The sequence below is a fragment of the Schistocerca americana genome, chromosome 2 (genome assembly GCF_021461395.2).
Source record: "Schistocerca americana isolate TAMUIC-IGC-003095 chromosome 2, iqSchAmer2.1, whole genome shotgun sequence".
Lineage (NCBI taxonomy): Eukaryota > Metazoa > Arthropoda > Insecta > Orthoptera > Acrididae > Schistocerca > Schistocerca americana.
The window spans coordinates 602,372,365-602,385,485 of NC_060120.1; the positions used below are offsets into that span (position 1 = coordinate 602,372,365).

At 42.3% G+C, this 13,121-nt stretch overlaps 1 protein-coding gene across 1 annotated transcript in view; it reads right to left on the bottom strand.

Annotated features, from left to right (window-relative positions):
• LOC124591139 (glucose-induced degradation protein 4 homolog) overlaps positions 1 to 13,121 on the bottom strand; it is a 69,397-nt gene that overhangs the window by 22,180 nt on the left and 34,096 nt on the right. Inside the window, exon 2 of the mRNA XM_047131707.1 lies at positions 7,060 to 7,227. Within this exon, the coding sequence (XP_046987663.1) occupies positions 7,060 to 7,227 (168 nt within the window). The remainder of the gene's footprint in view (positions 1 to 7,059; positions 7,228 to 13,121) is intronic.

Below are 13,121 nucleotides of genomic sequence, written 5' to 3' on the forward strand. Positions count from 1 at the left end.
CTCGCCACAACGATCATATCCCTGTGGAAGACCCAGGTGCTAGATCTGCCCAATCCACCCATCCAGCACTTTCTATTTCATTCTTGTCACAGGTTTATCCACATTATTTACCAGCTCTGCAGCAATTATTACACAGCTTTTTGTATTGATATGACTACCAACCAGCTGTCCAATAGGATGAATTGCCACCACCAAACTGCGGCCAAGAGCGAAGTAGACAATCCTGTGGCACAACACGAAGCTGAATGAAACACACTTGATTTCAGTGGCTGCTTCAGTACCCAAGTGTCCTGGATTCTTCCTGCCAACACCTGCTTTTCTGAACTGCACAGACGGGAATTATCCTTGAAACACATTCTCCACTTTTGTAATTATCCCAGCCTAAAACTATGATAACATACTATCCCCACAGTCTCCACCCCCTCTGTTCTATCATTTCCTCCCTATTCTCATCTCCCACCCTGTTTATTTGTTGCCCTCTGCCAAAGCATCTGACCATCTTTCCCAACTTTTCTCCTTTTTCTTCCCACCTCCCTCCTCCACAACCTTCTGACGTTGCACCTGTTGGTTTTCTTGTCCCTGCACACTCCGTCAAGACAGCGTTTGTCTCTCCCACCACCCATACACTACTACTATCCCTTCCCCTTCACCAATTACTGCTTGCAGCCCACGTGATGGTGCCATTCCGGCCTGGGATGCTGGAGTTGGCGGTTGTGTGCATGGGGTGTGCTTGCTCGTGTGTGTGATAACTGGATAGATAAGAAATCTATTTTACAAGTGAAGGCAGAAGAATGCACATATAAAAAAGGTTTTACTAATGCAAACTTTTGGAACCACTGGCTCCTCCTTCGAGTGGAAGGGTTGAAAGGGAAGGAAGAGCAGTGAAGGGAAAGGAACTGGAGAGATTTAGAAAGGGGTAGAGTTCAGTAAAAATCACCCAGACCTCTGGGGGTCAGGGGACACTTACTGGATGGAATGAGAAGGGAAGACTGGTTGTTGGGGACTGCACTGGATGAGGTTTGAAAACCTAAGAGCTTAAAGGTGGAAGAGGGGTAATACGCAAGACAGATTACTGCTAAAACACTATGCACAATTTAATAAGAATGAAAAGCTAAGTGCATTGTATGTAACAGAGGTAGGAACCAGACAGCAATAAACAGACAGGTCAGGAAATGAAAGAACGTATGTCTGGCTTAGTTGATCAGCACTTGCAACCCATAGTACAAAGACTCCCCTTCTATATTAAAGACACCAATAATTTTCTTGACTGACTGAAATCCAGTGCCCATCCCACTCCCACCATACACCTTGCTTGTCACCACCTGCCTCTGTACCAACATCCCTGCCAAACATGTTCAGTCTGCTGCGGAACATTTCCTCAGTCAGCACAAAACTGATTTCAAATCTACGACATCTTTCCTGCTCACCTTAATCAACTTTATGAGTACTAACAACTATTTCACTTTTGAGGGGCAGATACATAACAGATCAGGGGTACAACCATGGGAACCAGGACGACTCCTTCCTATGCCAACCTTTCCATGCGTCGCTTGGAGGGTGCTTTCCTGGGAGTCTTAAGCGTTCAGCCGCTGTTTTGGTTTAGATACATTGATAACAACTGATCTCCAAATACCTTCTCAAATTAAATTTCACATGGTCCTACTCCAAATCCCATGCCACTTTCCTTGATGTCGATCTCATCCTTCCGAAGGTCAGTTACACACTTCTGTCCACATTAAACCCACTAACGAACAGTACTTACATTCTGACAATTGTCATCCTTTCCATGACAAACATTTTTTTCTAATACAGCCTTGGCATTCAAGGCAGAGAAATTTGTTTGAATGCAGACACTTCACAGCAATACACCACCATTCTCACCTCAGCCTTCACTGCATTTAATTACCCTAGTCCAAATGCAGATTTCCCCAGCCATCCCATCCAAGCTTGGCACTGCTGATACCTAAAAAACAACAACAACAACTTTGGAGCACATAACTTGTCACTCAATATTATCCTGGTCTTGAATGTATTAATCACCCACTACGACGAGGGCATGACTTCCTAAAATCATGCTCTGAAATGAGATCCATTCTGTTTGTTATTTTGCCCGCCGCACCTAGAATAACTTTTCGTTGCCCTGCCAATTTGCACAATATCCTTGTCAGATCCTATGCTGCTTCTGAATACATCTCCCTATCTTATGGCTCCCACTCCCATAACTGTCCCCACAACAAGACTTACCCTATACGCCCTCCAACCACCACCAATACTAGTCCTGTAACTGACAAAACATATACTATATAAGGAAGAGCACCAGTGAAATAACGTGTCGTATACCAGCTGTTATGTGCACACTGTTTGGCCTTTTACATTGGCACGACTACCACCAAGTTGCAGGTTAGAACGAATGGGCTTAAGCAAAGGGCGTACACCAGCAACACACAATACACTGTTGCAGAGCATGCTCTACAACATGACAGTCTTGACCTCTGTGCCTGCTTCACCACCTGTGCTATCTGGATTCTTCCCCCAGACACCAGTTTCTTGGAGCTCTGCAGATAGGCAGTAGTACTACAAGATGTTCTTGGTTCTCACCACTCAACTGGCCTTAATTTCCAGTAATTTCTTCTGTCTCAGCATTTCTGCACAGTAACTACCATTTTCTTCACTCCATTTTAGTTTTCTACATCTTTCATTTTCTGACCTGTCTATTTTTTGCAGTACGCCTCGCACCTCTGTTACATACAATGCATGTGGCCTTTCACTCTTATTAACTTGTACATGATGTTTTAGCAGTAATCTCTGTCTTGCATATTGCCTGTCATCCACCTTCAAGCTCACAGTTTTTGAAATCTCATCTGGTGCAGTCCCAACTATCAGCCTTTCCTTCTCATCCCATCTGGTAAGTCTGCCCTGTTCCGAGGTTCTGGGTGACTTCTGAACTCTACCCCCTTGCTATACCTCTCCAATTCCTTTTCCTTCCTCCTTTCTGCTGGAAGAAGGAGCAAACTGCTCTGTAAGCAAAACCTTTTTTTATATATGTGTGTTCTCCTGCTGCTGTCTAGATTTTTTTATCTATGCAATTATGTTATTCCATAACTGTTTGTTCATTAAGTGTGTTGTCCAGTTGTTTTGTCATATGGATGCATACATCTATTTCTTTTAGATAATTTAAACGTCTCCTATTTTCCGCTTTCTGAAGAATGGTAGAAGAGGCAGATTATTAAACATTCTAGAAGAAATTGAAATATACACCCATACAACGAAACAATTGGACAATATAATTAATGAACGAACAGAGTTATGGAATAAGATGTATACGGGGTGAAACACCTAAAACTTGCACCTCAAATATTTTGCAAATGGGAAGTGTTACACATGTGCAGTATTCACAGAATGGACTGGTAATCAGAGGCTCGTATTGTTAGCCACACAACAGGTTGTAATAATACTTGAAAAGTGTATTTTTTATGCAGACATCCACATTTTCAAATGTAGCAATGCCTATTGACGCTGACAAACTAAAAGTAGACTAAATTAGAATGTCAGAGGTGTCTGTTACAATACTCTACTGAGAGTCGTTTGCGAGACCTTGTATTTCGAAAAGTTGTTTTTTGGAAAGTTTCTATAATGACACTTGTTTGCGCCATTTACCCTGTTTAGTTATTAGGTAGAATGGCATTATTCTTGCTTACAGTGTGTTTGTGTGCTCTTTGAGTGTCTTGTGACTTGGTAGTCAGTCGGTGTGTGAGAATCCAACCAGTAGGTCGTGAGTGGATGAAGGAATTTATCAATGCAGTTAAAGTCGACATGCTCATAGTGTATGGAGAGTGTAGGAAGAATGCAGTTTGTTCTTGTATGGTGAATGCTGCAAAATGCCCCAACAGATTTCCACCATCTTGACAATTTTTATCAACCTCTTCAACCAGTTATGTGGAAGTGGTAGTTTAACAGCTATACAAGGTAACAGAAGAAAACAATCACATGAGAAACTGGCATAAGTTCGGTAACAGTCCTCTGCATGCTTCATCGAAACAGGTTCCATACCTATCACCTCTCTCCAAGAGCAGCGTGGAAGTGATAAGAATTGTTTTAACTTTTGTATGTGGTTATTAAGACAGGATAGTCCAGACATATTGTGTATCTTTTTTAGTGGTGGAGCCACATTTACCAATTATGGACAGGCAAACTGCTGAAACATGCACTATTAGTCTGTTGACAAGCCCTGTTGGCTTCTTCAGATGAAAAGTCAGCATCCTTTGAGTGTAAACATGTGGTACGGCATAGTGAAGCATCAGCTCATAGGCCTGTTTTTCATAGATGGGCCACTGAACATGCACAAGTATCACAGTCTCCTAACAGATCATCTTCCGTGGATGCTAGATGTTCCTTTGCAGACTAGGAGGAACTTGTGGTACCAACATGATGGCTGTCTAGCCCATAATGCAAGAAGTACTACAAATTTTCTTCACAAATTATTTCCAAATAGCTGGATTGGATGCAGAGGACCTGTACCTTATCCAGCCCATTCCCTGATTTGACACCTGCAGACTTCTTTTCTGTGATGGGAGCTGGAAGACACTGTCTACAAGGACATACCAATTACATGTGATGATATGCAATGACTTATTTCTGCAGCAGTCGTTCTGCACCAAAGTGTGTCCACAGAGAGAGAGAGAGAGAGAGAGAGAGAGAGAGAGAGAGAGAGAGAGAGAGAGCGCTAGCTTTCTAAATATTATTACAATCTGTTGATTGGCTAACAATATGAGCCCCTGACTACCAATCCATTCTGTGAGAACCACACATCAATAGCACTTTCCATTTCTGCAAAGTGTGATGCAAGTTTTAGATGATTCACCCTGAATACAAAATTTCACACGATATGTTTGATTATTTTACAATTTTATACTTTTTGTATATTCTGCCTTCATGTATCAATTGTCCAGATGGTATTTTACATGCACTATGAATGCATATCATGATTGATTTATAAATATGATCCCGGAAATAAGAAAGGGACAGGTAATATAGAGTCTTTGACTGTCTGTTCCATGTTTACACTATAATAGGACAGTTATGTCAGATGTGATCAAGAACTGTCACTACCTGAGATTTGTCAGCAGCAACGTACACAATAATAGTATAAATTTCATATCGCATCTCATAAACTGAAATGCACATCATTGTGACACAGATACATTATGTAAGTAGACTTACATTTCTGCTATACAGCTGTTTGTTCCTCTGCATCAGAAGCCACTGACAATTTGTTATACACCTGAATATTGGTTTGGAAAATAAACAATTCAAGTGTAGTTCATGGTGTTTTGAAGATGTCTTTTAACAAATATCTTAAAAGCTGTGGAACACCAAGCGTTTAAAATTTTTAAGGGAAATTATGACTGTGTACAACTTGTTTTCTTTAAAATGAAGGGCACCATTACTTCTTTTTGTAGCTGACTAATATTGTGGTGAAGCATAATCCTTACATAGGAATCAATTTTTTGCAACATTTCTGGATGACTGGACTCATTTTAAACTTTGCGGAGACAATTCTGTTTTGTACCATAATAAATACATGATTATCAATTTATTACACCAATACGAAACAGTAACCAAGTTAATACATAAAGTAAGCGTACATTCTGCGGCCACTGTCACTGTCAAAATTCTTCTGGTCTGTTGACCACATGGTCAAAATATGAAATTATCCAATGTTTCAGCCACTGTTGCAAGTGGCCTTCCTCAGGGCTGTGCTGAGCTGATTGGTGAATGAGAGAGACTTTAGATCTTATTTAATGGCAGAGGAAGCAGTTTATGTAATTTTATAACGTACTTCAGGATAAGAGGAGGGATGTTAGCCATTCTTCATTCATTTTTACATTATTCCTCATCATTGGAAGATGAAGACATGCTTGATTGGCGTTTACATTTCGTGCTATTGGTGGAAACATGCAAATTAGAAATGGGTAGTAGCTGCGACGTAGTGCTGTTTACTTGTTGCTAGGTGCAGGCTGCGGTATGTCTGCACTCCGTGTGTGTACAGCCACCTGCAGGTCGCTTGGGAATTTCTATTGCCTCTCTAATTTTCCACCTCAATGTAAATGGCTGTTTCACTGGTACATGGGCTTCACGGAATTTTGTATGGACTTGTTAATTGTAATAGAGATATTTCTTAACTTCAATGATTTTCGTAACTTCAGCATAACATTCACCTACACAATGTTAAGTCTACGAAGGAATTACAACAATAGGAAAAGAATAGATTGCTGCTCACCACATAGATGCGGCAACGTATTGCAGAGAGGCTCAATGTGTCTTGATGTAGGATTCTGTAGCTTCCACAAAGTGATTTAGATAACAATAAAAGCTTTACTCAAGTCTAATGCTAACTGTGATTTCCGACTATATTGCAGTTACCAATGGAAGGAAAGAAATACTTTCCTGGTAACCTCACAAACTTCATTTTTGCGTTTGGTTGTACTTATATGCTGAGAAATTAATTTTTTTGTAGTTCAATGACTGCTCACATATTTTGCAAAGAAGTATTTTATTGTCATTAAAAAAATATGCACTATACTGTGCAAAAGGAAAAGAATTAAGCACATTACTAGCTACCTTGTGCAAGCATGCCGCAATGGGGGGAAAGAGAAATTTAGAACAATAATGGAACCATGTTTTAGCTCCAGAACTCATTGTTGCATTTGAGGGAGATGTGATCTGATAGATGGCCAAGTAAATCCAAGCCAATAATTAGTGCCCTTATCTACTGTTTACCTCTATTTACGGGGACATGCATTTTTAATCATCAGAATGGAATTTATTTTGGAAGTAGGCATTTATATAAAAGGGCAGAAAAAGATCACATAAAATTGCTTTGTTTTGATCATGGAGATTTAACACATATAACTAAGTATTCTGGCAAAGTTCTGGTCTCTTCTAAAAACTGAAATGTAATTTTTGTTAACAGAAAAAAAGATGTATAAGAGACCGCAGACATTTAATTTGTACACAAATACTAAAACATGTTACTTAGATGTAATGAACACAACTCACCCAGTGCTTTTTGTCAACATCTTCATCTGCATCCCATTTTCTTGTTAAAAATGGGTACTTTTTGCTGATAATTTCTCCATCAAAGAACGTTGTTAGAGTTGGGAATTCTTCAGTCAAGCCCTTTATCTTCAAATAACCACACAGATATGAATTTTCTTCATCAACATGCTGAAAAATCACGGAAATGCCATATTTAATGTGTAAACTGCTGCATTCTGTATAAGCAACGAAAACAAAAACTTAAAAGTACTTTCAAATAAAAATTAGAAAAACTCTGCGTATACAAACAAAAGACTAATGCTTGTGCCTAGAACTATAGGTCCCTACATGGGACAAAAGCAATGAACTGGATCAAGTGGAAATGTCAATTACGATCCTGAATCGAGAAAGTGACCACACAAGGATTAGAAAACCTGAAAAATTAGATACTTTTTAGAGTGCACACAACCATTCAAAGCTGGGTGTGATGAGAGGAAAAAAGAAATAAAAGGAACAGCCAAAGGTCAGAAAGATGCATATATTGCAGAAGAAGTAGTGACAAGAAAGGAGAATTATGACAAAAAATGACAGTAAAACTCAAAACTAAACAAATGCAAAGAAAGCAGGAGTATGGAGGTGAGGAGAGGGGACAAAGTAAAGAAAGTAACGCTGCAATGTTTATTTTAAGGTGGGGCCAGCTGCTTCATAGCAAGTTCCTTTCTACTCAGTTTTGATATAGGTGGGCTGGGATGAAGAATCTAAGTTGTCCTCATGAAGAGGCAATCACTGAGCACACTGCTCATGGACAGGATATTAAGTAGGCCTATCAATTCATCTCCAACGATAATTGTGGTTGTTCAGCCATTGCAGTGAGCTGAACAAAAGTTGCACATCAGTTTGTATATGATTTTTTTTTTTGCCCTTTTAGGCAGAAAGCAAATTTTATCCTTCTATAGACAGAGTACACATTCTTAGGAATGGCTATAGGTCATTGCAGAGAACCATTAAATGCTCCATCTTTACTACTGTTCACGAGAAAACTACGGACCTAGTCTATCGGCTCATTGAAGACTCTTCAATTTTAATAGCTTAATGCCACATTTGATTAATTTTGTTGCTCTTTTCAAGTTAAAACAAGATGGTGAGAAAAAAGTGATGTAATTCTATTACAAAGTAACTCACACGCACATTAACCCTTGATTCCTCTTTCAATCTGCAGCACTGAACACAACCAGCTTCCTTTCGAAGCCAACCATCCACAGTGCTTCAAATCCGATATCATTAAACCTACATGTTTGTTTCCATACAACTACTAATATCACACTAGACTTACTATCAGATTCCTCTAAACCTACAGTTGTGTACATAACCAGTTTCCTTTTCAAGCTAACCATATAAGAAAGCAAAATCTAAACATACGCCCATATGGATCAGTTCAAAATAATGACAGTCTACACATCTTCCAGCCATTCACAGACTGCACCTAAGCCTGCTTCCTTCTTCACAACATTTTTGACCAATTGATTAGCAGGGTTAAAAAAGGACTCTCAAGTCATCAAGGACCTTCAAGTCATCAGCCCCTTATTACTGAAATAACCAAAGCCAGAGGATTTCATGAGGAGAAAAGGGTGGACATCCAATTTGATATTCTGTGGTTCCATGTGAGGAGCAGAATTATGTATGAGGAAGAGTACAACAACTGTAATGCAGTGGAAGTGGAGAGCTGAGCCAGTGGAAAGAAGCTGGAGGCTCCCCTAGGCTTTTCCTGTGGCGGGGCAGGGGGTTCGGCTTTCACATCCAATGTCTCTCCTGTGATGTAAGTGAACAGAATGAAGATTTCATGGTAGGTTGGTGCAACAGTATCCCACACAACACACTGAATTAATCACTACAGCGCAGAGTACTATAGTAAGAAATAATTTCCAAATTACAAATAAAAAGCATTGTTGTCGATACATATGTGTTTCCGTACCTTACTGTCGTGAGCATCTTTTGTCGGTCATGGGGGGAAAAAAAAACACCTTCTTGCCTTCTGTTTCCAATCTATATTGGAAAAGATTGTTTGCAAGGAGTGCCCTGCAGCTCACTTGGGAGCAAACTATCATGTACAGACTCAAGAACTGCTTCTCCACTCTCTGTTCCCCTACCGTGCTGATTCAGTATGCAGTAGCTGGTAGATGAACTAGCTACCACCAGCTAGTAATCACTCACCAAACTGCGTCAGACTCCAAATGGAGTGGGGGAGGACTCGGGAGTCTTTAACCTGCTTCCTTCTTGACACAGCATTCACCATTGATTTCAGATCATCGTGAATATGGTTTATGATAATGATAACGACATGTATTATTTCATTTTATATACATGTTTAGTTTATGTACATACATTACAGAATTCACTGCATGTACATTTGTTCTCATTTTTAGTATTTATTAACTGAAAAAGTGTATCTTAATAGCATGTACTTTAATTTTCCATATAATGTAATTTTCAGTGTTTCAGGATATAAGTCAACCACACTGCTTTTAGCTGGAAGACCATCAAGCAATATATAGTATCATTTTGCCAAACTGGATAACAAAGGGGCAAATGTTGCTACTGCCAGTAGGCAACATCTCATTCTGACTCTTCACCAAACTAAGACGTCCAACCCCCAAGCATCCCACAATATCTCTGGATCGTGTAGGTCACATAACAAATCAAGATTACAAACGAATAATGCTTCAATTTCTTCTGGGTGGGTCCCACAACCTCACTATAGATGATGAAAGACTCCCCGGTGTAGGAGCAGATATGCTCAAGAGTGCGACAGATGGCTACAATCTCTGCATTGAAACTGAGCCTTTGGGTCTTGCGATAGCTCCAGACGAAGCTGTGGCCAAGGCAAGGACCATGGAGGGGTATGTAAGTGGACCTGCAGAAAGATTGAAAAGAGAAAGTGTCGAGTACAGTAAGAAGTGACCAGACATGGACTGCAAGGGGATGCCTTGTTTGAGCCGCCGCTGCGGGGAATGGATTGCCTTGTTAGGAAAAAGGAGACTGTAATTGGGATGGTGAAGCATACTATGAATGTGTGTGGCATACTTTGCAAGCAGTGGTTTCTGCCAGAACCACAATGGAAGAACGCCAGCTTCCATGAGAAGGCTGTTCCCTGGGCTCATTCGGAAAGCTCCTGTCGCAAGCCGAGGATGATATTGAACCATACACCAGGCTCCCACAGTCAATACTGGACTGCAGAGGGCTTTGTACATCTGCAGCAGTATAGGGCGATCAGCACCCCAGTCAGTGTGGCTCAGGCATCAAATAATATTAAGATAACACGAGCACTTTTCCTTAAGCTCACAAAGATGTGAAAACCAAGTGGGAATTTAAGAGTCCCAAAAAGTGCTAAGTCTACACTACATCAAGTAGTTGGTCATCGAGGTAAAGGTCTGGAGAGGAGTGGACAGTAAGAAGATGACAAGTGCATGACACAAGTCTTAGGCAGCTGAAAACTGAAAGCCCTGAGTGAGGGCCCACAACTGTGCCTTACGTAAGGCTCCCTGCAACCAGCATTCAGCCACACAAATAGAAGAGAAGCAGAAGGAAATACAAAGATCGTCGGCATATAGCAGGGGAGATACTGAGCACCATACTGCTGGGCGAGACCATTAATAGCAATTAAAAAGAGTGAGACACAGGACAGAGCACTGCAGGACACCATTCTCTTGGATATGAGGCGAACTGTGGGAAACACTAACCCGAATTTGGGAAGTGCAGAGTGACAAGAAGTTCAGTATGAAAATCGGGAGGGTCCCTGGAAACTCCACTCATACAGAGTAGAGAGGATGTGGCGACAAGTGCTATTGTAGGCCTTTGTAAGGTCAAAAAGGATGGCAATAAGGTGTTGTCACTGGGAAAAGGACGATTGAGGCAGACTCTAGGTGGATAAATCTGTCGGTGGTGGAGCACCCGTGGCGAAAAGTGCCCTGGGATATACACTTCCAGTCATCTGGGAAGGCATGAAGTGACGGAAAGGAAGATTACACCTGAGGGTTACCTGCCGCCACCAGTTGGGCATTCACAGTCAGTATCATTTCATCCAAGACGTCTGTGAGTCTATGTCCTCAGGAGATGCTAGAATCTCCACCTTGTCCTCGGACACAGAACGTCAGGGAGTGGTGGTGTGGGAGTCACCAGAGTCTCCTGTTTCCTAACAGACTACTTCTTTGTTTGCCTTCTCACCACTCCTTAGGGGCTTGCTAGGAGGGTTTTTCAGAAGTAGCTTCAGGGACAGAGGAAGACCGTGAAGCCCTTCGACCAGCAGCTAATGGCTCTTTCAACCACTGACTGGTGTCCACTTGACCCCAGGAAGAGGGAGGGGCAGGTGGGGGTCCATGGAAGGTAGAGTCCCAAGGGATCCCTTCTGCACATGAAGAGCTGGAGACGAGACTGTTGCTTCTCCAACTGGGAGGAGGGGACGAACATCCCCGGCATTTGGGGGGGAGGGAGGGGGTGGGTGCTCCCAAAGCAGAAGGTTTGGGAGCAACAGAAGAAGAGAGCAGGCGAGAAGACGAAGATGAGTGGCCCTGAGGGCCCACTGCAGCAAGTTTAGATTAGAGCTTAAATGGTACCAGGGTGGGTAGCGCCGTCACAGCGGCAGCATACAACGAGGAACATTCAAACAGGTTTCAACCTTTCGTATTTTAGTTGAGCCTCGCAATAAGATAGCCTGTTCAGAGTCTTGTACTCCATAATTTTCTGCTCTTTTTGGAGTACCGCGCAGTCCGGCGAGCACGGAGAGTGGTGCTCGTCACAGTTGACGCAGCTGGGGGGAGGTGCACATGGAGTATTCGGAATGCGTCTCTGCATGTGGTGCTGGAATTGCACCGGGGGACACGTGTCCGAATTTCCAGCACTTAAATCATGGCATAGGCGCAGGGACGCAAGGTTTGACATCACATTGGTACACCATCATCTTGACTTTTTCAGGTAACAAATCAACCTCAAAGGCCAGGATGAAGGCACTGGTGACAACCTTATTGTTTTCAGGCCCCCTATACACACATCAGACGAAGTGAACGCCCTGTCATTCTAAACTGGCATATAGTTCGTGTGACTGCAACAGGATGTCATGATGAAAAATAATTCCCTGGACCATGTTGAGGCTTTTATGGGAGAGTGACCGAAAAACGAATATCACCCAGCTTGTCACAGGCGAGTAACAACTGGGACTGGGTTGGGGATGCCATCTGAATCAAAACCGACCCACTGCGGTGTCACTTCCCCAAACTTGGCCACCAGGTGCTCAACAAAAAGAGAGGCTTTGTATGCAAAAAGGAGTTTCCATCAGTTCTGCTGCACACTAAATAACGAGGTGAATATGGCTCTTGGTTGTGTAGCCCTATGTTCCTTCCATTATGTTGCTAGAGAGGGGAACGATTTAGGGTCATACCTGTCAGTGTTGTAACCAACCTTCCCTTTCATAAGAGACTGTTGAGGCCATTTGGTCCATATGAAGCTACCCATTCCAATCAGGGGGCTTTCCCCACGAGCACCATCCAGCCATAGCAAAGACCACGTGGCAAGATGGCCGTCGCTAGGAGTCCTGACGCCTAAAGGAGATTGACATCTACTCCTTGGCATACATGGGGAGTTTGCAGCTCAGGCATCAGCTGTGTGATCACTGTGTTGTCAGGGAGCTACCACCAAATGGGTATATGATGGCCCCATCACAACAGACTGGCTACCGTGCTGGATATTGGGTGTGGAAAAATCCAATAGTGTCATGGGGGCCAAAGAGGACAGTTGACAACAAAAGATGATGATGTACCTCGGAAGGTGTCCGTACCCAAATAGTTAAATTGCAGGAGGAGATGCAAAGCACAACAATAAGAGGTGCAGGAGATATAATCTAATGGCACTGCATAAGGTGTCCTTCCCCAAGTGGCCCATAGTTGGTTGGTTGGTTTTGGGGAAGGAGACCAGACAGCGTGGTCATCGGTCTCATCGGATTAGGGAAGGATGGGGAAGGAAGTCGGCCGTGCCCTTTCAGAGGAACCATCCCGGCATTTGCCTGGAGTGATTTAGGGAAATCACGGGAAACC